We start from the raw sequence: 22,630 nt of genomic DNA, 5'->3' as shown, positions 1-22,630 counted from the left end.
GACGAGAAGAACAAAGGTTTCGTCGATAAAATCTAGCTTCGTCGACGAAATGTGTCAAATTTCTAATTTGCCCCTCTCTTATTTATTTAAATCCATTTATCACGGTTCAGGTTCTTACATTGCTGGATGTGTTATTTTGGTTGGTTCTTAAGAGAGTTTTGTTTAGAATATTTGGTGAGGTCTTTTCATCTTGCTACATTTATTTATATACTCTTGTGTATTTGTAAGACTTATGCCTTTTGTATCCACTTTGTACAACATATTTGGTGATAGTGGATTTGAGCGCCGTGCCCCGTGGACGTACCTCAACATTTGAGGGAACCACGTTAAATTTCCTGTGTCTTATTTTTTATTTATCATTTGCATTACTCCATTGATTTATTTGTGGGAATTGTTCGTATATAAATTTTTTCTCAACATGTACAAGTTGTTGCATGACATGCTTTCAAATTTTATTGGAGAAGCATGAGTGAATTGAATTAAATAATTAATCTAACAATGAATGCCATAGGGGGAAGTTAGCACTCGGGTTATTTTGAGGTTAAGGAAGTCTTGTATTCAAAATCGGAATATTGTGAGAATGTAAAGCAGAAGAATATTAAAAAGAACGGTAAGAAAATTAAAATAAAGGATGATTGATATGTTAATGATTATACATCTTCTGGTAAGTATCATTTGGTACAATTGGTGTACAAGAGATGTTAGTACACTCTCCTCACATAAATATACTCTCGAACTTGACTTTGATACGCAAACAAACTTTGACTATCAATTCTTTAAACCCTAGGTATAGTCAGAAAATCGATCAATTCGTAATATTTAATTAGACATTTGAACCTCATATAAAATAAAGTAAGTTAATGACAACTCCAGTGAGACATATTTGAACTCACATCTCAATTTTATTTCACATATTCTCATTTTAAATTTATTATTTATAACAAGACGGTTTGAAATTCATTCCACTAAATAGATATGAACCTTTAACCAAAATTTAAGATTGGTAAATGGTTCTTTTAAATAGTTTATGTGAATGTTGCAAAGTTAAAAAAGAATGTCAGTTATGTAATTATATACAAACTTTTAAAAAAAATATTTTTCAAATATGCCTTAAACGCTTCTTTTAACTAGTGCGTACGGGCCAAACTAACCTCGGAACCTCAACAGGAGACCACAAAGTGGGGCCCACAAGTAAACCAGAAGTGGCGGTCGATATTCTAGCCTTCCCTGAATATTCACGGGTTATTAAAAGACAAAAATGAAACGCACATGAGCAGATGAGGCGGACGGCACTGGCTGGGTGCTGTGCTCGTCACTTCCGTGGCTGCCTTTGTTCTTGCTTTCAAGCGCGGCAGCCATGGTGATTTCTGTTAGAAAGCCTCATTTCCCTGTAAATAAAAGCTTCAAGTTTCATAAAATCAACACTACACCGGTTGTTTCGATAGTTTCGGTGCTTTTTCTGGCATCAACTCTTGCTTTCGGTTTCATATTTTCTGGTAATTTCAACATTTTATTCGTTGGGTTTTTTGTTTAGTTTAGGTTTATGCCAAGCAACCTTGATGGATTAGAAAGGTTAATGAAAAGAATCACCATATTCACTTGCCGCTGTAGGAATTAAAAGCAGGAAGTGCTTTTAATGAAAAGCTATTTAAATTGCACTTTGGTAATGGTACCATATACTATTTGTCGATCTATTTTTTGACGACTTCTCATGTTCTCTGCGTCGTTTAAGGCTGAATCCAAAAGCCTACTCCGAGTGTTAGGTTTATAATTCATTTTACAGTTTGATTATGCTGTAGCTGCTGGTTATTGAATTATTCGAAGTTCTGAGGATATTGTGATTGTATTATTATTATTTAATTGTCACATGCGTCTATTTAATATGTGGTCAGATTATTCATTCAAATATGTCAACATCAATAGGTTCAAGAAGTTCTCCATCCCCATGTTTGGGAGCTTGGAGTTTGCAGGTACATTTGAATTTTTGTGAATTTGGATAAAATGCAATACAAAATTGTACTGAGTTTCATCCAAATGCACGCTAATTGAGATTCGAGGCTTGGAAATCCATGCTTCCAAATGCTACCTGTATTTTCTGTATGAGCATGGTAGTTTCCAGCTAGAGAAGTAGAAATGTTATTGCCAAAATATGGATTCACACACATCTCTAGGAGGCTATTTTGGTAGCAACATTTTCAGTTTTTTCAATAAGGATGATCCTTATGTGTTTTTGTTATCTGGTGTAGAGATCTTATGTCTAGATTAAATTTAAAATTTGAAAAATTTTCATCATTTTGTATTTTAAATTCTAACATCTTCCTTAGTTCGAACAAATTATTGTGCATCCCCATAACAACATCGTGGAATTATAATATGAATAACTGAACATAATGGGAACAATAGACTAATAAGCAGGGGTGGGGCTAGAAATTGATTTCAAATGATGCCAAAAATATACACAACGGATGAAACCTTAGCTTTATAAAACATTTTGGGGGCCCTATGCATAAAACATGAGGAAGAATATTCAGAATTGACAAAATAAAAAGCAAACATGAGGAAGAATATTCAGAATTGACAAAATAAAAAGCATTGTTTTTGTGTTGTCTGGACCTGGGGACCATGACTCTATTTGGCCTACCTATGGCTCCACCCTTGTTAATAAGGGCATTATATTTTTATTATTATTATTATTGAAAAATGGATCTAGAGTTCTGTGTGTGCAAGTAAGTTACAAAACATTGAAAAATTATCTGTGTATGTGAGTATTATCATATAAAGCTTTAAAGATCTACATAAAATTCTCTTTTTCTGAATTTTTTAAATATAAGAATGAGGGCACTCTGAATGCTGCAAAAGGTATACATAAATTTCCAGTTTCTGAAATTAGAGTTGGACATTTGAACAAGTTCAAGAATATTCATGGACATTCAATGCACATGCTCATATCTTGCTTTGAGTTGAAACTTTAATATGAAGCTTTTCGAAATGAGTAGATTTGGAGGGTGAAGATGCTGAAGGCAGCAGTAATGATTTATATCCAGAGATTCTGAGGGATGAGGCAGTGGCAAGACTTAATGAGCTTGGAAAGGTAGAGAAAAGTAGACTATGCTGTTCATACTGCTACAGATCTGTTATGATGATAGCTTTAGATACTCATATATTACCTGCTCCAAAAATGGCGTGACTTTCATCTGGACAAACACTTGGCATCCCCATTTCCCCACCTTTTCTCTTTTCTTCTGCTGGGCATATGGACTAAGTACTAAACATTTATATACAGTTTAGTAGTGCTACCTGTCTTTCATTTTAAGAGTCTAAAGGAGATATTCTTGTATTGATTAGAGAATGCCAATGTAATGTTTTTTGTCTGTTTCAGATGTTCAAGTCCTAATTATTAGCTGTACAGTGTTCATTACATGAACAGTTACGTTCTACTTGTGCATGATGTTTCATATAATTTGAAGCATGTATTTGCAATTTATATTTAGCCATGCTCTATAGCCCTTTCTGTTAATTCAAACAGAGTTTAGAACATGTGGTGTAGTTAACAACCACGGTGATCTATCTGTAATTTAAAATTTTTTGGCATAATAATAAGGCTTTTTTATGAATATAACGGTAATAATAATAATGTTAATTCAAGTTGATATTAATTATTTTTCTATGCATCCATGGGTACATGACTTCAAAAACATAACCATGAAGAAAAGGAAAAGAAGGGATAACTGCCTCAATATTCTCCCTCCCTCACACTATTTCTGTCCTCCTATCTCTTGCTGATAGCAATTTGCCTGCTGGGTTTTTTTTTTTTTCTCCTAGGATCACAATGAAGGCCAATTCTTAAGATCCATCCAAACCCTAGCATGCATATTTTTCCCATGAATAAAGTTCAGTTCCTTGCTCATATGTTGCTAAAACAATCTGAAATTGAGTCAATAGAATCAATACCCCTATGTGCATAAAGCATACCATGTGTATACATGGTATTCTTACTTCATAAAGAAATTTTTTGTTGGTATTCAATAAGAGTGTTGGAATTACAAATCTAATTAAAGGGCAGACCCAGTATACTGTGACCATTAATCCCATCTTTTTAGTGTCTTTTTCTAGCACCATTCCAGCAGGAAAAATGATCATGATCCTTGTATCTATTTTTCTTTTTCTTTTTCTTTTCCTTTTCCTTTTTGTGTTGCAGACAAAACAAGGTATATGCTATTGCTTACAGTGACATGTTTGGGATGGTAGAGGATCTGGACCTAGTTGTTAGTTGTTTCCACCTTAGATCTCCTAAGAATGTAAGAAATCATGCCCATGGCCAAACTAACTCCCACTCTTGGTCAACGTTCCAAGTAAATGTCAAGGGCTGTAGCATCTATCCTTGTAAACACCATCAGTACTTATAATCAAAGTCTTTGTGGGTGAAATGTATATTGATAAACTTGATCAATGGTAAGCAGTAAAGAATTTACTTATCAGTTCAAAAATAATTGATTTCTGAACTAATGACTATATTAAACCATCTTCAGTGATGATGTTGTGATCCATTTGTATTATAGCCTCTCCTGCATATCAGCATGTTTAATAATTGGGTAACATAGAAGACCTAAACTCAATGATAGGTCTCTCCCTCTATTTATAATATATGTCAAGTACAATTGGAATGACCATTATACCCTTACTAACTCACACTTATTACTAATAAAACTCTAACGCATAATAATAATGCTAAATGACCAAATAACCATTAACACTCACCCTCAAGCTAGAGCATATATATCATATGCTCCTAGCTTGTTACAAATGAATTTCACACGAGCACCTCCCAAGGCTTTAGTAAACAAATTAGCAAGTTGAAACTCAGACTTCACATGAGTGGTTGTAATGAGCTTCTGTACAAGTTTCTCCCGAATAAAGTGGCAGTCAACTTCAGTGTGCTTTCTTAATTATCACACATCAACTCCATAGGCTGAAAATATGGAAAACCTAGTTCTTTCAGCATGTTCTTCAACCAAACAAATTCACATGTAGTGTGTGCCATAGCCCTATACTCTAACTCAACACTCAACCTGGCCACCACAGTTTGTTTCTTACTTTTCCAAGACACCAAATTACCACTGACAAAGATAGAATACCAGTTGTGGATCTTTGGTCGGAAGGTGACCCGACCTAATCTACAACTGTATATCCCTGAACATGAGTGTGACCCCAATCCTGATATAAGAGACCCCTCCTTGGTGCACCTTTGAGATATCTTAAAATATGAATTACTATATCGCAGTGACTTTGTCTCGAGGAATCGAGAAACTAACTCACAACATTTGTTGCGAAGGATATATCTGGTCAAGTGACTGTGAGATAATTCAACTTTCTAACAAGTCTTCAGTTATGTCCTAGGTTAGGCAACAAACAACCCATATCTGGCACTAACCTACTACTAGGATCCATGGGTGTATTAAAAGATTTGGATCCCAACAGTCCTGTCTCATTTAGAAGATCAAGAACATACTTCCTCTGTGACAAGACAGTTCCCGTATGAAATCTCGATACTTCTATACCCAAGTATTTCAATAGTCCCAAGTCCTTGGTATGAAACTTACTTTGTAGGGAAAGTTTAGGTCCTAGATGCCTCGATCATCATCACCAGTGATTACAATGTCATCGACATACACAATAAGCAAAATCCTGTTAGATGGAGTATGACGATAAAATACAGGGTGATCTGCAGCACACTGATGGAGGCCAAACTTATGTACTACAACACTAAAACAACCAAACCATGCTCTTGGAGATTGTTTTAATCCATACAATGATTTCTTAAGCTAACATACTGAGTCTGACTCCCCCTGAGCAACAAACCCAAGTGGTTGCTCCATATATACATCCTTATGAAGATCACCATGTAGGAAAGCATTCTTCACATCTAACTGATGTAGAGGCCAATGACAAGTGGTGGCTAAAGAAATGAACAAACGTATTGAGGAAAGTTTAGCGACTGGAGAGAATTTGTCTGAATAATCGAAACCATATACCTAAGTATACCCCTTAGCAACAAGGTGGGCCTTCAAACGAGCCACAAAACCATCAGGATTGACTTTCACATTATGCACCCAGTGACAATTGGTCCTTAACTACCAAAAATAATATTTATAAAACCTAACTTAATCCCAAGTTCAGTAGAAAGTGGGGAAGTCGAGTATCGATCCACAGGGATTAGAGTGCAGTGCTTTGTATAAAAAGAAGTGTAAAGGTGGGATTTTTGTGGTGTTTCTAACAACTAATGGAAAGCATGTAAATTTTTAAGTACGCTACTCCTACAAAGCGATGCTTCTACTTGAATCAGACGCCAGCTATCCATAGAAGTACTAACTCGAGAATCTCAGGCCAAACGGGAGAGGGTCATTCGAGCCCACAAGGTAGCAAGGGTGCACCAACCATCTAGAGCACGGTCGGAAACCGGAGTATACCCTATCTCAACGATCACGAACACCTCTGCAGTTCTGTAGCCAACTATTTTTATCTGGTAGAGACTGTAGTAGTGCTTATACTTATCTGCAATCTTTCATTAGAATCAAAGCAGTAAATGAAAGCAGTAAATTGAAAGCATATAAAAATCATCCCTTGGTATTTGAGTTGTCTCTCACAAACAACTGTCCTTGCAACGGAATGACCATCTAATCTACTCGGAAAATACGAGAGTGCCGCCGGTTGTCATGGGCCGTCGAGCACCTCTTGCACAATCCAGAATTGATATTGAAATCTAATCCAACTAATGTACATTGGCTCTCAATGGTGTTCTAGGTCTGTCACTAACCTAAAATCAGCCAAAGAGGAACCCCTAGAACATATTCGTAGCTAATATTTATACCAATTAGGGTTTACAAGGTTTTAATTTCAAAATAGGAAAGTTTAGCACAAAATCTCGTGCAGAAGATTGTTGTTGGAGACCAAGTCACACCCTTGTTTTTGTTGGTCGAGATCTAGACCTAGTCGCCCTCAAGGTATTTCTGGTCGAGCTGCTAGTCCAGATGCTGGTTGAGATCTAGACATGGTTGCCCCTCAAGGTCTTGCTGGTAGAGCACTTGGTCGAGACTCTCAGTATTTCAATCTTCAGTTCAGCTCAAGAACTTGACCTGGTCGCCCCTCAAGGTCTTCCTGGTCGAGCACTTGGTCGAGACTCTCGGTATTTCTAGGCTCAATAAGCTTCAGTATCTCGACTTGGTCGCTCTTGAGGGTCACATGGTCGAACCTTGCAGCATTTCTTCTTCAGTTTGAACCTTGGAGTCTGCAGCTTTTGCCCTGGTCGCCCCTTGTGTTAGCTGGTTGCACCACATGATCGAACAGAGTCTTTTTTTTGCTTTTATGTGTATTGAGGCATTAGGAGTTTTGCTAGACAGCTGATTTGAGCTTTAAGTATCCCAAATACTCCCTTGGCTTCTCTTATTGCTTAACTCGTCGGTTTTAACCTGTTTTTCCTGAAACACGAACAAACCTTGCATAACTCCAAAATATGATAACGAAGGGCATATACATAATAAAAGAAGACAAAAAAATGTAAATGAGGGCCTAAAATCATGCATTTTAGGGACTCATTACAACCCCCAACTTACACTTTACTAGCCCTCAAGCAAAACAAAAACTAAGAAAACTAAGAAAATCCTATCTACCTCCTCTTTCGTGGGAAACACAGTTGCATTTACCATATGCAACAAGGCTTTAAACCCCTAGGTTGATCCTAGTGGACGAGTTGTAGTCTCGTGAGGGTTTCTAGGGCAATACCCACGAACACCAACTCAGTGAACATCAGATAATATTGTATGCAACACAGTCATGCCATTTTACATACAAGAATATAACCTAGTTACATATAGGTCTTTTCATACATGACTCCATTATACACACACTCCTTAGCAATTTACTCATGCAAGTCTCTACAATACCTAGCCATCAAAAACAATATACTCATAGAGAATCACCCAGCAATTGCAATTCAGAGCTAATATTATCATGTAAATTCAAGCATAGATAGGTTACATCACAAGGCATGTGTAAAGTGCATGATCTGCCACACTCAGGATACCCTTAGACAGCTATAGAACGGTTTTCTTGACTCAGTCTCACTGGTATACCCTCAAAAACACTCAAGAAAGATAGGTTCACTCTTATATGTAAGGAAGAATGTCATGATCAAATATCTCACATATTTTGAAGAACTGACGTTAAGCATGGAGTAAACTAGTCTCATTAGAATGGGATCCAGCCAAACATGAGGTGTCGGGTCCTTCACCCTAACATCTTCTCACCTACTCTCCACATCCAATCAAGACCACCCTAGATTGACCTATTCATAGACCAGGCATGAATACAACTCATGCATCGGACTACTGAAAAGTCTTATAGAATCATGTGTTGTGTCCCTAGCTTGACCTTTTCATATGTTGAGCAGGTACTCTACATATGTTTCATTTCTTTTTCTTTTTCTTCTGCTCATTCCTTTTAACATTTTTCTTTCATGGTCAACTAGGACATTTTTCACAACTTTTTATGTCTTCATATCACCAATGGGACCTTAAGCTCAAAAAGTCCATGAACTAAGTCTGTTTCTAGGGGTGACTCAATTTTCACGTCTTGAGTAGGCTACAAGACTTAGGTTTATATCTTCCCACTAGACATCACCTTTAGGCTAGCAAAAGCAAGAACCGAGACTAGTGGGTAAAGAAAATCTAGAAAAAAAGGGAAAGTTGAGTTCCATAAACTCAAAGTTTGACGTCAACACTCAAGAAATGAACGTACGGCTCAACAGTGCCTCACAGGGTGTCATAGTCTCCACGGTTGTTCTCTCAGTGCTCTCGAGGAATCCTAAGTGCTACAAATCACGTGTAAGTGCGTTTTTAGCCTCGTGACGTACCATGTGAATACAAGAGTTAACATAACCACATTAACACAAATGCATCACTAGTGAACCCACATTGAGTGTTATATTTGTTCATAGGCTATGTTATGTGAAACTACACACAAATAACTCACTACTTCGTTAGTGAGCATAATAAGGTCATATAACTGATAAGCCTATGCATGTGACATCTAGGTAATATAAGAGTATGTAAAGAGTATAATACATGTTAACATGGCATAAAATACCCAATGTTCATGAAAATATTTTAAAAAGTTGTCATTTTTGTGCTTTGAAATGTGCCATGTAGTGGTTCCCTACCCCCTTCCCCCAACTTAAAACTTCAGTGTCCTCATTGTAGTGTGGAAAGAAAGAACCTGGGAATCATGAGAGAGGAAACACGACATGGTGCAATAAAAATCAACCAGAGTACCTGCATAAGTAAGAAACATAAAATCCAGACATCGCATGCAATAATACACTGAAACACAAAAGAAAATATAAAGAAGAGAAAAGAAACGAAATAAAAAGAAAGAAGACATTATATACACAGAGAGCGCATCAAAAGAAAAATCCTAAGAACTAGCCCTGGCCTAATTTGAGTCAGTAGCACCCCCAACTTACCTATGACCTACTCTTAAGGACTTTAAACACTGTATACTCTACAATGTACAACCTACGAACTCAAAGGAGAAAGAACAATAAAAAATACAATTGGGTTGCCTTCCAGAAGCGCTAAGTTTACCATCTTCAGCCATACGCAATGAATGCTTAGGTCGAACTCACCTAGGTTTGAAAGGAAGGGTATCTTCCACCATTACCTCCTTAAACCACTGTTTTCTTATCCATAGTCTTCCCTTTAATCTAGAGACCGTGGCATCAATAGCAAAGATTTGCTCATAGGGGTCCTCCAAGCTAGATATGTAGAGGCTATCAGGCTGAAGTATATCCTCTAGAGGGTCCTGCCACAGAATTGAGGGAGCCACTTCCCTAACACATTTATCAATCATGTCAACTTCCACAGCTTGGACCTTTTTTGGTGAAAGTTGGGAAGCAGGCAGGGGCTTCAACTCAAGTAATGGTGGGGCCTCAATGGGAGGACATGTTGGAACGCTAGAGAGAGTAGGAAGATTTTTGAACCTAGCTTTTCAGGGCCTTTTTTCTAGGTTATGGGCCGACTCACCAATAGTAGAGACGCACACACGAGACCTCTAAACCTGAAGTAGAAGACCGATCAACCAAAGGCCTATCCTCAAGGGAATTTTTCAAAAAAGTCGAAGGGGCATCCTTCCCAACACTCTTGTCAATAATGTCTACATCTTCACATAAGGCGTCATATGATGGGTGCTGGGGGGCACGGAACACATTCAAGCGGAGCTGCATGTCGCCGAAGAATATATCCATAACACTGGTCCTACACTGGATGCATGCATTAGCTGTGGCTAAGAATGGGCGACCCAGAAGGACCGGAATCTGTTTCTTGGTTGGGTCGGTAGGCTCCATGTCTAAAACAATGAAATCAACGGGCTAAAAGAACCTATCATCCTTTACTAGGACATCCTTAACAACACCCCAGGGTTTTCTTATAAATCGGTCAACTAATTTCAAGGAGACTGGGGTGGGTTTCAGCTCTCCCAAACTGAATTGTTTGTAGGTTCACACTCGCTCCCAAATCTAAAAGGGCCCTATCGATTGTATAATTGCCAATTACACATGAGATGGTGGCAGCACCGGGGTCTGTAAGTTTGGGGAGAGTAGAACCTGAAAGGATTGATCTCACATTCTTGGTCAACCTGACTCTTTTGTTCAAGTGCACCTTAGATTTGCACTTTTGGGTGCACAGGTCTTTTAGCAAGCACTTGCTTGATGATATCTAAGAGAGGAAGGTTGATCTTTACTTGCCTTAATATGTCCATGATGGATTTAGTATTGGTTTGCCTCTTAGATTTAAAAGGTGCCTGAAGGGCTGTAGGGTATAGCACTAGAGGGACATAATGGGGTAGTATTCCTTCAGCAGTGGGAGTGGAAATCTTTGGGTTGCTCACTAATCTAGAGGTGGAGGTGATACAAGGTTCAACATTGGATTCTACCCTCATTTTCTCCTTACCCTTACCTGTGCTCAACTTCTCCTCAGCTCTATTGGGTACCATCCTACCACTCTGAAGAGTGGTCACCACCTGGGTCTGCTTATGATGCGATGTAGGTCCAGTGTCTGGTGCACATTCTACCCCATACTAACCCTTAGGGTTCACGAGAGGCTGGTTCGGCAACTTACCCTCATCTCTCCTACTCAAATAAGTAACTAGTTGCCCCATAGTGGCTTCTAACTTGGCAATAGATTTGGAATGAGACTTGAGTAGTTTCCAATTTACATGGCAATTAGCCTCTATGCCTTTTAGGGTCTCCAACACCGTCTCCTGGAAGGGATCATACATAGATTGAGGAGGAGATGGTCGCTGAAAAGATGATGATCTCGGGGCAATAATGGGAGGATTTTGAAAGTTGATACAGGTGAAGGGGTGGAGCATTGGGTGATATTTGAGGTCTTTGGGCTTGGAAACCCGAAGCTTGTGGCCTCCAGGAGAAGTGGGGATGTTGCCACCACCCAGAATTGTACATATTGGAGTAAGGGTCATTTGGCGGCCTATCATACCAATTATGGGTGAATTAACTTCTTCCTGCACAAGCTCAGGCTGGGAAGGCGCATGTGGGCAATTGTAGCATGTATGTGAGGGGTCTGAGCAGATGGCACACACCTTTGCACATGCCACAGGTTGCGGTTGTTGTCCTAAGGACAAGACCCGATCTAACTTTTGAACTATAGTGTGTAGGGTGGATGCTAGGTCATGGCTTGTGGCCAACTCATAAACTCCTCTAGATTTGGAAGTGGACGATTCAGAGGGTCTATAAGCAGCAACATTATGCTGCTGAGAATTCTTGGCAAGGTTCTCAAAGAGAACCCAGGCCTCATTCTCGTGTTTGGCGAGGAGAGTACTTCCACACGATGCATCTACCATCAACATATCACGTTCATCTAACCCTTCATAGAATGTCAAAACCAATTGTCACTTAGGAACTTGATGGTGTGAGCATTGACGTAGCAAGTCCCTAAAGCGTTCCCAAGTCTCGAAAAATAGTTCCCCACCCATCTGTGAGAAACTAGTGATGGCTCTCCTAAACTGGTTAGTCTTCCCAATTGGGAAGTACTTTTTCAAGAACTTGTGTTGCATGGTGGCCCAGTTGGTCACCGACGGCTCTAAGGACGTCAGCCAATATTTGGCCTTATCCTTCAAAGAGAATGGGAAAAGCCTAAGGTGGAGAGCATCATCACCAAAATTGTGGATGTGGATGGTGGAACAAGTCTCGAGGAACTCATCTAGATGCTTATAAGGATTTTCATTTGAATTCCCATAAAAAGTGGGAAGCATAGAGATGAAAGAAGTTTTGATCTCAAATTGAGTTGCCTTGACATCCGGATATCGGATGCAAGAAGGTGAGGTGTATGCACTAGGTACAAAGTAGTCCCTAAGAGGCCCAAGTGGTTGCTCCGCCACCATAGGTTGGCGGGGAGCTTGGGGTTCCAGTATTTGAACAACGAGAACCGGTGGACGTTCGGCCATTACTTTAAGTTCAGACGACTCTGCAAACTCATGATTCGAAGTGGGTTTCCTAAGGGACCTACGGGATCTCTCAATCTCGGGGTCTATCGGAACTAACTCGAGATCCAAAGAGTGAAAACCTAGCATACACACTTGAAGCACATAGAATCAATACTTCAGAGTATCAAAACAAAGAAAACAAAAATTAATAAAGATAAAAGAAAAGGAAAGTAAAGAGAAAAACAAAGCTATAACATGCTAAAATAGAAATTGGCTAATAACCGTGACTTAACACCTGGCAACGGCGCCAAAATTTGGTAGTCTCGCCAAGGCTTGGGTCCTTAACTGCCAAAAATAATATTTATAAAAGCTAACTTAATCCCAAGTTCAGTAGAAAGTAGGGAAGTCGGGTATCGATCCACAGGGATTAGAGTGCAGTTATCAGCCTTTTTCCAGATTAGTTTATTAAAGTTTTGTATAAAAAGAAGTGTAAAGGTGGGATTTTTGTGGTGTTTCTAACAACTAATGGAAAGCATGTAAAATCTAAAGTACTCTACTCCTACAAAGCGATGCTTCGACTTGAATCAGAAACTGGACGCCTTGCCTCTGACTACACTCCACCAACTATCCATAGAAGTACTAATCCGAGAATCTCAGGCCAAGTGGGAGAGGGTCATTCGAGGGCACAAGGTAGCAAGGGTGCACTAACTGTCCGGAGCACGGTCAGGAACTGGAGTATACCCTGTCTCAACGATCACGAACACCTCCGCGATTCCGTAGTCAACTACTTTTATCTGGTAGAGATTGTAGTAGTGCTTATCCTTATCTGCAATCTTTCATTAGAATCAAAGCAGTAAATCGAAAACAGTAAATAAAAGTGATTAAAAGAAAGCATATGAATGAAAGCAGTAAATTGAAAGCATGTACAAATCATCCCTTGGTATTCGAGTTGTCTCTCACAAACAACTTCCCCTGCAACGGAATGACCATCTAATCTACTTGGAAAATACGAGAGCGCAGGCCGTCGAACACATCTTGCACAATCCAGAATTGATATTGAAATCTAATCCAACTAATGTACATTGGTTCACAATGGTGTTCTAGATCTGTCACTAACCTAAAATCAGCCAAAGAGGAACCCCTAGAACATATTCATAGCTAATATTTATACCCATTAGGGTTTACAAGGTTTGAATTTTGAAATAGGAAAGTTTAGCACAAAATCTCGCGCAGAAGATCGTCATTGGAGACTAGGTCGCACCCCTATTTTTGCTGGTCGAGCTGCTGGTTGAGATCTAGACCCAGTCGCCCCTCAAGGTCTTGTTGGTTGAGCTGCTGGTCGAGATGCTGCTTGAGATCTAGACTTGGTCGCCCCTTAAGGTCTTACTGGTCGAGCACTTGGTCGAGACTCTCAGAATTTCAATCTTCAGTTCTACTCAGGAACTCGACCTGGTCACCCCTCAAGGTCTTCTTGGTCGAGCACTTGGTCGAGACTCTCGGTATTTCTAGGCTCAATAAGCTTCAGTATCTTGACTTGGTCGCCCTTGAGGGTCACATGGTCGAACATTTGGTCGAACCTTGCAGCATTTCTTCTTCAGTATGAACCTTGGAGTCTGCAGCTTTTGCCCTGGTCGCCCCTTGCGTTAGCTAGTCACACCACATGATCGAACAGAGTCTTTTTCTTTTCTCTTTTATTTGTGTTGAGGCATTAGGTGTTTGGCTAGACAGCCGATTTGAGCTTTAAGTATCCCAAATACTCCCTTGGCTTTTTGTATTGCTTAACTCCTCGATTTTAACCTGTTTTTCCTGAGACACGAACAAACCTTGCATAACTCCGAAATATGATAACGAAGGGCATATACTTAATAAAAGAAGACAAAACAAAGGTAAATGAGGGCCTAAAATCATGCATTTTAGGGACTCATCAACAACCAACCACAAACTTATCAGGAGGAAAAAATGCTAAACCCCGAGTATCATTATCATGTAGTGCAAGCATCTCTTCAACCATTTTCTTCTTCCACCTAGAATGGGATAGGGCTTTAGAAATAGATTTTGGAAGAGCAATAGAAGACATAGTACTAGCAAAACGATAATAAGAGGGTGAAAAGAATCATAACTGTTAAGATTTCATTAAAATAAATGACCTAACTTGAAGATAGGTCTCTCTCTATATTTATAAAACAAATTAAATACATTCTAATGACAATAATACCCTTACTAACTCTCATTAATGAACATACTAACTCACTCAATAATACTACTAAAAGACATATATAACCTTTAACACTCCCCCCCCCCCCCCAAAGCTGGAGCATAAATGTCATAAGCTCCTAGCTTTTGCTACAAATGAATTTAACACGAGCATTCCGCAATGCTTTGGTGGACAAATCATCAAGCTGCATATCCAACTTCACATAAGTGGTTGTAATGAGCTTCTGCACTAGTTTCTCCCGAACAAAGTGGCACTTAGCTTCAACATGCTTCGTCCGCTCATGAAAGATTAGGTTGGAGGCAATATGAAGAGTAGCTTGATTATCACACATCAACTTCATAGGCTGAGAATGCGAAAAACTTATTCTTTCAACATTTTCTTCAACCAGACAAGTTCATAGGTAGTATGAGTCATAGCTCTATATTCTGATTCAACATTTTACCTTGCCGCTATAGTTTGCTTCTTACTTTATAAGAAACCAAATCACCACCAACCAAGATACGGTGGTAAATCTCTGATCGAAAGGCGATCTAGCCCAATCTGCATCTATATATCGATGGATATAAGTGTGACCCTAATCATGATATAAAAGACCTTTCCTAGGTGCACCTTTGAGATATCTCTAGATGCGAATTACTGCGTCCCAATGACTTGTCCTCGGATAATCTATAAATTGACTCACAAAACTTGTTGTAAAAGATATATTTGGCCAAGAAACTGAGATAATTCAACTTTACGACAAGTCTCCGGTATTGTCTAGGATTAGGTAACAAATCACCCATATCTGGCATTAACTTGCTATTAGGATCCATGAGCGTATCAATCGGTTTAGATTGCAACAAGCTAGTTTCATCCAACAGATCAGGAACATACTTCCTCTATCACACAACGGTTTCAATACGAGATCTAGATACTTTTATACCCAAGAAGTATTTCAAAAGTCCCAAATCTTTGGTTTGAAACTTAGTCTATAGAAAAAGTTTAGAACTTTGAATACCTTTATCATCATCACCTATAATAACAATATCATCCACATAGACAACAAAAAGGATACTACTTGATGAAGTATGACAATAAAACATGGAATGATCCACAACACACCATAGAATACCAAACTCAAGTACTATAGCAGTAAAACGACCAAACCATGCTTTGGGAGACTATTTTAAACCATATAAAGCCTTCTTGAGCTGACAAACTAAGCCTAGCTTCCCCTGAGCAACAAACTTGGGTGGTTGCTCCGTATAAACCTCCTCCTCAAGGTCACCATACAAGAAGACATTTTTCATAGGCTAGTGACAAGTAGTAGCCAAGGATATGAACAAATGTACTGAGGTAAGTTTGGGAACCAAAGAAAATGTATAAAAATAATCCAGACCATACACCTGAGTTCATCCCTTATCAACGAGACAGGCCTTTAGACGAGCCATAGAACCATCAGGGTTGACTTTCACAGTGTAAACCTAGCGACAACCAACCGTAGGTTTGTCAGGAGGAAGAGGTACCAAGTCCCAAGTACCATTGTCATGTAAGGTATTCATCTCTTCGACCATAGCATCTCTCCGCCCTGAATGGGCTAAGGCTTTCAAATCAGATTTAAGAAGGGTAGTAGTTAATAGAGTAGTGAAAAAACACTAATAGGAGAGTGATAAGGAGTTATAAGAAACATAGTTGGAATTGGGGTGTTGAGTACATGTGCGTGTAACTTTCCGAACAACAATAGGAGGGTCAACATCATGGATAAGTTTGATCATTAGATGAGGAAACCAAAGGAGTGGTAGTAGAAGCTAGAGGGGACTATCTTCCTTGGAGTTGCTATCGTGAATGCACCTACAAATTTGGATGACCAAGGTGATAAGAAGGACTCGAACTACATGGAGACTCAAATGGTTGGTTGGGCAAGGACAACAATGTAGAATATCGAAGATTAGGCAAACGAAGATACTCATTGAGCTCAGAAGCGCTCAATGACTGGGTGTAGTAAGGTGTAGACTCAAAAAAGGTAACATTGGTAGAATCAAAGAAGCGACATAGCATAGACTATAACAACGATATCCCTTTTGAGTATATGAGTAAGCCCAAAAAGACACATTTTATAGAATGAGAATCCAATTTATCCACCCCCCGGAATTAGTTGATGAACAAAGGACACACACCCAAATGTACAAGGTGGAAGAGAAAACAAAGGTGAATTAGGAAAGAAATGGAGTAGGGAATTTTACCACTAAGAACGCATTATGTTGATTAGATAGCAAGAAGTAAATACAACATCACTCCAAAGCACTTTAGGTACATGCATTTGATAAAAGTGAGAGTGATTTCAAGATGTCTAATTTTTTGCTCTGCAACCCCTTTTTTTTTAGGAGTGTGGGCATAGGATGATTGATGAACAACACCAAACTTAGTCATAGAAGTAGTGAATTGTGCATTGAAAAACATTTTTGCGTTATAACCTAAAGGTGAGGATAGAGGAGACTCTTTTCCTTGTAACCTTTGTGATTCTTGATACTACTGGAACTTGGAATACTCTTCCTCTGACATAGAGACAAAATGTTGCCCCCCACTTGACCCCAAAGGTGAAGAGTTGGTGGTGGCTGCATTGGCTGCCCCCAAAGGTGTGAAGTCAGTGGTGGCTGCATTGGCAACACGTGAAGGTTTGCTGTGAAGATCCCAACACTGCTCAATAGTATGATTATTCCGTCCACAATGAGTGCACGAGCGAGGAGTAACTCTGCCTCACCCATCTCTACCACTACGACTACTCAAACCACCACGATAATTTTCGTAGTTGTTTGGTAGAGAACTAGAATCATTATGTGTAGCAAAGGCTTCCTCTCAGAGCCATATGAAAGAGCAGGAGAATGCATGCTAAAGGAAGCACGAAGGACCCAAGAATAAACATGAGCAAATGAGGAAGCTCGACGCTAATGAGTATGTGGGAACGAACTGCCTTAAACTCAGGTCTCAAGCCTGCTAGAAGACGAAGAACTATCATTTGCTCCCTCTGCTTCTGCATCTCACGAATTTTGGCAGTTATAGGTTGCATGATGTTAAGCTCCTCATGAATACGTTTCATCTCTCCAAAATAATCTGCAATGCTCCTATCTCCTTGTTGTAATTGAAACTGCTCCTGGGATAGATCATACATATGTGTAATGTTACTAGAGTATAGAAGTTTGACATAATCCCAAATCTCCTTGCACATATCTAGATGCATACACATCCATGCAATTTGTGGCTCCATCAAATCCCATAAAAGGGAAACAATCAAGGCATCTTCCTGAACCCACATGTCTTTTCCCTTCTCATCAGAAGAATTAGATTGGAGCAAGCGGTCAGATTTGCGGCAGCGATGTAGGAAACAAAATATTGGGATTCATAGATTCCATCCCAACACTCACAAATCAGCAATCACACCAAAAACAAGAACAATTAAAACTTATCGAGACGATCACAAACTATGTGAAGCACCGACACAACGAGGGACGAGGTGAACAACTCACTGACAAATATAGCACTGCCACAGCACTCACGAATCAGCAGGCACACTAAAAACAAGAAGAACAATTGATAGTCGGAACAATCACAAACCATGTGAAGCACCGATGCAACCACAAACGAGGTGAACAACTCACCGATGGATATAGCACTGCCACAGTCTCACAACTGAACATACCAACGCTGCCACGGCTCCAAAGAAACTCACAAGGAAGCCTTCAAAAAACTTGAATAGAAATTAAAGGAATACCACGAGTGCTTGGTTGAAAAAGGTTGAATCTTTTAGCAAAAAACTGGCCTAACAACTTGATAGTATAGTCTAAAGAAGGAATCAAAGCATGACAAAAGGAAAAAAAGAAAAAAAAGTGGCTAGAACTTCACTCACGAGCCGGTGCGCGGGTTTGGCCTTGCTAGCATTTGGCTGGTTAGTGGGGGCGCGTGGAGTGCCCTCTGGTGATGGGATTTTGTGGGGTGGGTCGTTTTTGGGGTTTTTGGGGGGGGGGGGGGGGGGGGTTTGGATTATGGGTGTATAATTGGTTTTGCGATTTAGTATGGGATGGAGGTGGATCTGGGAAGAACAGCCACGGGAATGGTGTTTTTCAGCATCAGCTAAGGGAAATAGAGTTTAGATAGGATCATGCTCTAATACCATGTTATACTACCACTTTACCTAAAAGCTTAAGCTATTTGGTTGTGGGCTAACAATGTATATCAAATTTTAACACTCCCCCGCACGTGCAGCCCGACAACATATGGAGAGTTAAACACACAATAAATAACACCCATTACTGAGAACAAGCCATTTTTTTTTAAACATAACACAATAAATGCAAGCAATGAGACTACAACCTAGGACCTCCTCGTAACCTGCTCTGATACCATGTTAAGATTTGATTAAAATGAATGACCTAACTTGAAGATAAGTCTCTCTCTCTCTATTTATAATACAAATTAAATACATTCTAATGATAATAATTCCCTTTCTAACTCTCACTAATTAACATACTAACACACTTAATAATAATAATACTAAAAGACATATATAACCTCTAACAACAACAAACAAAATTAGAGAACAAATGTTGGGTACAAGTGCGTTTACCTTTTCAAGTAGCTATAGGAGGATCAACATCATGGGAAATAAGATCATTTGACGAGGGAACTAGAGGCACAGTAGTAGAAGTTGGAGGAGGTACTTCCCCCTTGAGTCGCTATGTGTATATCTACAAATTGGGATGGCCCGAGCGACAAGAAGGATTCAAATTGGATGAAGATGCAGAAGGATTGGGCATAGATAACAGGTTTGGATCTGGAATGCAAGGCAAAGGAAGGGACTCATCAAGGTCAACAAAACTCAAGGAATTTTAGTAGTATGATGTAGACTCAAAAAAGGTGACACAAGCAGAGACAAAGAATCAATGTAAAGTAGGACTATAACATTGGTATCCCTTTTAGGTATAGGAATAACCCAAAAAAAAATACATTTGATAGCACGAGGATCCAACTTATCTATTCCTTGAGTTAGTTGATGGACAAAGGACACAGAGCCGAATATATGAGGAGGAAGGGAGAACAAAGGAGTCTTAGGGAAGATAACTGAATGAGATTTTACCACCAAGGACAGAGGATGGCATTTTATTGATAAGGGAGCAAGATGTGAGCACAACATCACTCCAAGAAACTTTGGGGACATTCATTTGATGCAATAGGGTACGAGTAACTTCAAGAATATGTTTGCTTTTCTGTTCTTCAACTCCATTTTTTTGTGAGAGTGTGGGCACAAGAGTACTGATGGATCATACTAGAGTTAGTATGCTAAAGTACTCCTTAGCATTATCACTATGAAGTATTTTGACTAGCATATCAAATTGAGTCATTATCATTCGGAACGATCTTTCACTAAATATAAACCAAGTCTTCCTAGAGTAGTCATCAACAAATGTAACAAAGTACCGCGACCCCAACTTTGATGTGACACGACTTGGGACCCCAAATATCGGAATGGACTAGCATGAAAGGACTAACTACCCATTTGTCGGCCCAGGAAGCAAAGGGAACACAATGATGTTTGCCCAATTAACAAGACTCACACTCAAGATTAGACACAGAACTCAATGTAGGAACTAGCTGTTTCAACTTGTCCAAGGATGGATGACCAAGGTGACAATGGATTTGACGTGGTGTAGCTGCAACTGTGCAGGCAACGGGTGGAGAAGGTGACTCAAAGTAGTAAAATCCACGTGCCTCGCGTCTTATGCCAATTGTCTTTCTTGTCTTTAGATCTTGAATAACCACAGAATTAGGAAAGAATGTGGCAATACAATTTAGTGACTTTGTAAGCTTACTAACTGACATGAGATTGAAAGGAGATTTAGGAATGTATGAAGCAGAAGAAAGAGAGATGAGAGGAGAAGGATTTACTATTCTTATCCCCTTAACAGCAATAGTGGATCCATTAGTAAGGGTAACTTGAGGTAGATTTTAGGCTACTGGAGGTCAGAAAAGAAGTTGGTTACACCTATTCTATGGTCAGTGGCAGCAGAATTGATAATCCAAGGACTATTAGGAAGGATACCAGATGACATATAGACTATAGGATTGCCTTTCTAAGCAAAAGACGCAATGTGATAAGATTCTTGTTAAGACAATTGATGTTGTAGAAACCTTGAATACTCCTCTGATATAGTCACAGTATGTGGTTCACTCAAACAAGTGACTAATGAGGGAACCATACTTTTGGGATTTTCTAACTCCATCCCAACATTCACAAACTCAGACCAATGATCACAAGATTAATTTCTGGAACAATTGGAACAACCACGAACAAGGTGACCCACCATGAACAAGTCACAAATAAATCAGTACAAGCCTGACACAGCACCAAGAAACTTAGACGCAGCTCCAAGAAAGTAACACAGCACTGGAACAATTGGAGAGGTGAACCACCAAAACTACCATGGACAAATCACCGACAAATTTATATGACACTGCCACAGCAGCACAACCTAACAAAAAACAGCTTATGAGCACCGCCACTGCTCCAAGAGAATCACCAATGACTGTTATTAACTCCGAACAACAACTAATGAATTACTATGAGTGCATGGTCGCAACAAAGATTGGATCTTTGAGCAAAAACATGTCCAACAGCTTAATATTTTGGTATATGGAAAGAATTAAAACATTGGATCAAAAAACACAGCAAATCCCACTGTTTCATACCCAATAAACTCAATAACCATTGATAAGCAGCTTTACAAAGCATCAAACAACCATTCCTTGGGTGCCACACATGAGCAATTTAAAAAGGTGAGATCTTTGGACAAAAAACATCACAAAAAACTCCAATAACATGTTAATAGAGGGATTGGATCACTGCTGGATTATATCAGGTCAAAAGCATGCCTGAAAGTAGCTTCACACGCCGATGTGTGGGGTTAACCCTGGCAGCCTTCAACTGTCGCATGAAGGCCCATGGAACACTGCCTGGAGATGGGATTTCAGTGAGGTGTAGATCAGGAGTGTCTGTGAGTGGCTATGGTGTTGTTTTTTGCAAAATATATAATAGATTTGGCGTTCTTGAACTGGCAGTGTTACCCAGAAAATTTCCAGCAACTGGTCTGACTTTCAGCTGCTGCTGGCTGCTTTCTAGGGCTATAATGTTGCTGGAAATTATTTTACAATGGTAGACATGCAGCGGATTTTGGGTTTTAGCCTTCAGTGTTGATGGTAGTGGTAACAATTAGGGTTTAGGTTTCAGAATCATGCTCTGATACCATGTTGAATAATTGGGTAAAATGGAAGACCTAAACTCAATGATAGGTCTCTCCCTCTATTTATAATATATGTTAAGTACAATTGGAATGACCATAATACCCTTACTAACTCACACTTATTACTAATAAAACTCTTTTACACATAATAATAATGCTAAATGACTAAATAACCAATAATGTATATAGATTTTGTTCTTTTCTGGGCATTGATCTTGTCCAATATTGTTATTCACACAGCCATGCACAATAAAGTGCTAATTGTTATCCAATATAGCAATTGGTTATTTTCATCTAGACACAATTGAAACATTTTTTCCCAAGATCATCTCAACTCTAAACAGGAATTCAAAGTGCAGTATCATTCTCTTATGATGTTCTTAGTATTCAGTTTTCAGTTGACTCGCTTAATTTGGTCCAGAAAAAATGACACACCGAATTTACAGCATAAACAATTATTATCTATGTAAGTGTGTATATTTGTTGTGACTGACAGATAAGTGATGCTGATGGTTATCTTGAGAGAACATTCTTGAGTCAAGGTTCTATAAGGGCAGGAAATATCATTCGCAGTTGGATGGAGGATGCCGGTTTGACAACGTTAGGTGTTCGACTCCCTTTCACTCCAATGATTTTGTTAAAAAAACTCAAC

The 22,630-nt window shown here is 39.2% G+C and overlaps 1 protein-coding gene and 1 non-coding gene across 5 annotated transcripts in view; both read left to right on the top strand.

Moving 5' to 3' along the window:
• Positions 1-1,244: 1,244 nt before the first annotated feature.
• The window catches only part of LOC131160738 (allantoate deiminase 2), a 30,663-nt gene continuing 9,277 nt past the window's right edge, over positions 1,245-22,630 (top strand). For 2 of the 4 annotated variants that reach the window (XM_058116617.1, XM_058116616.1), the window contains exons 1-4: positions 1,260-1,496; positions 1,893-1,970; positions 2,997-3,091; positions 22,475-22,578. In XM_058116617.1, the coding sequence (XP_057972600.1) occupies positions 1,358-1,496; positions 1,893-1,970; positions 2,997-3,091; positions 22,475-22,578 (416 nt within the window). In that variant the 5' untranslated portion in view covers positions 1,260-1,357. Of the gene's footprint in view, positions 1,497-1,892; positions 1,971-2,996; positions 3,092-22,474; positions 22,579-22,630 lie in introns of all 4 variants that reach the window. The other 2 variants (XM_058116619.1, XM_058116618.1) reach the window with 2 other exon arrangements.
• LOC131161100 (small nucleolar RNA R71) lies at positions 11,969-12,074 on the top strand. The gene has a single exon (XR_009138260.1). It is a non-coding gene; the product is annotated as a small nucleolar RNA R71 (small nucleolar RNA).

The sequence above is a fragment of the Malania oleifera genome, chromosome 7 (genome assembly GCF_029873635.1).
Source record: "Malania oleifera isolate guangnan ecotype guangnan chromosome 7, ASM2987363v1, whole genome shotgun sequence".
NCBI lineage: Eukaryota > Viridiplantae > Streptophyta > Magnoliopsida > Santalales > Ximeniaceae > Malania > Malania oleifera.
The sequence above is the reverse complement of the archived record's forward strand: the minus strand, read 5'-3'. Positions and strand labels throughout refer to the sequence as shown.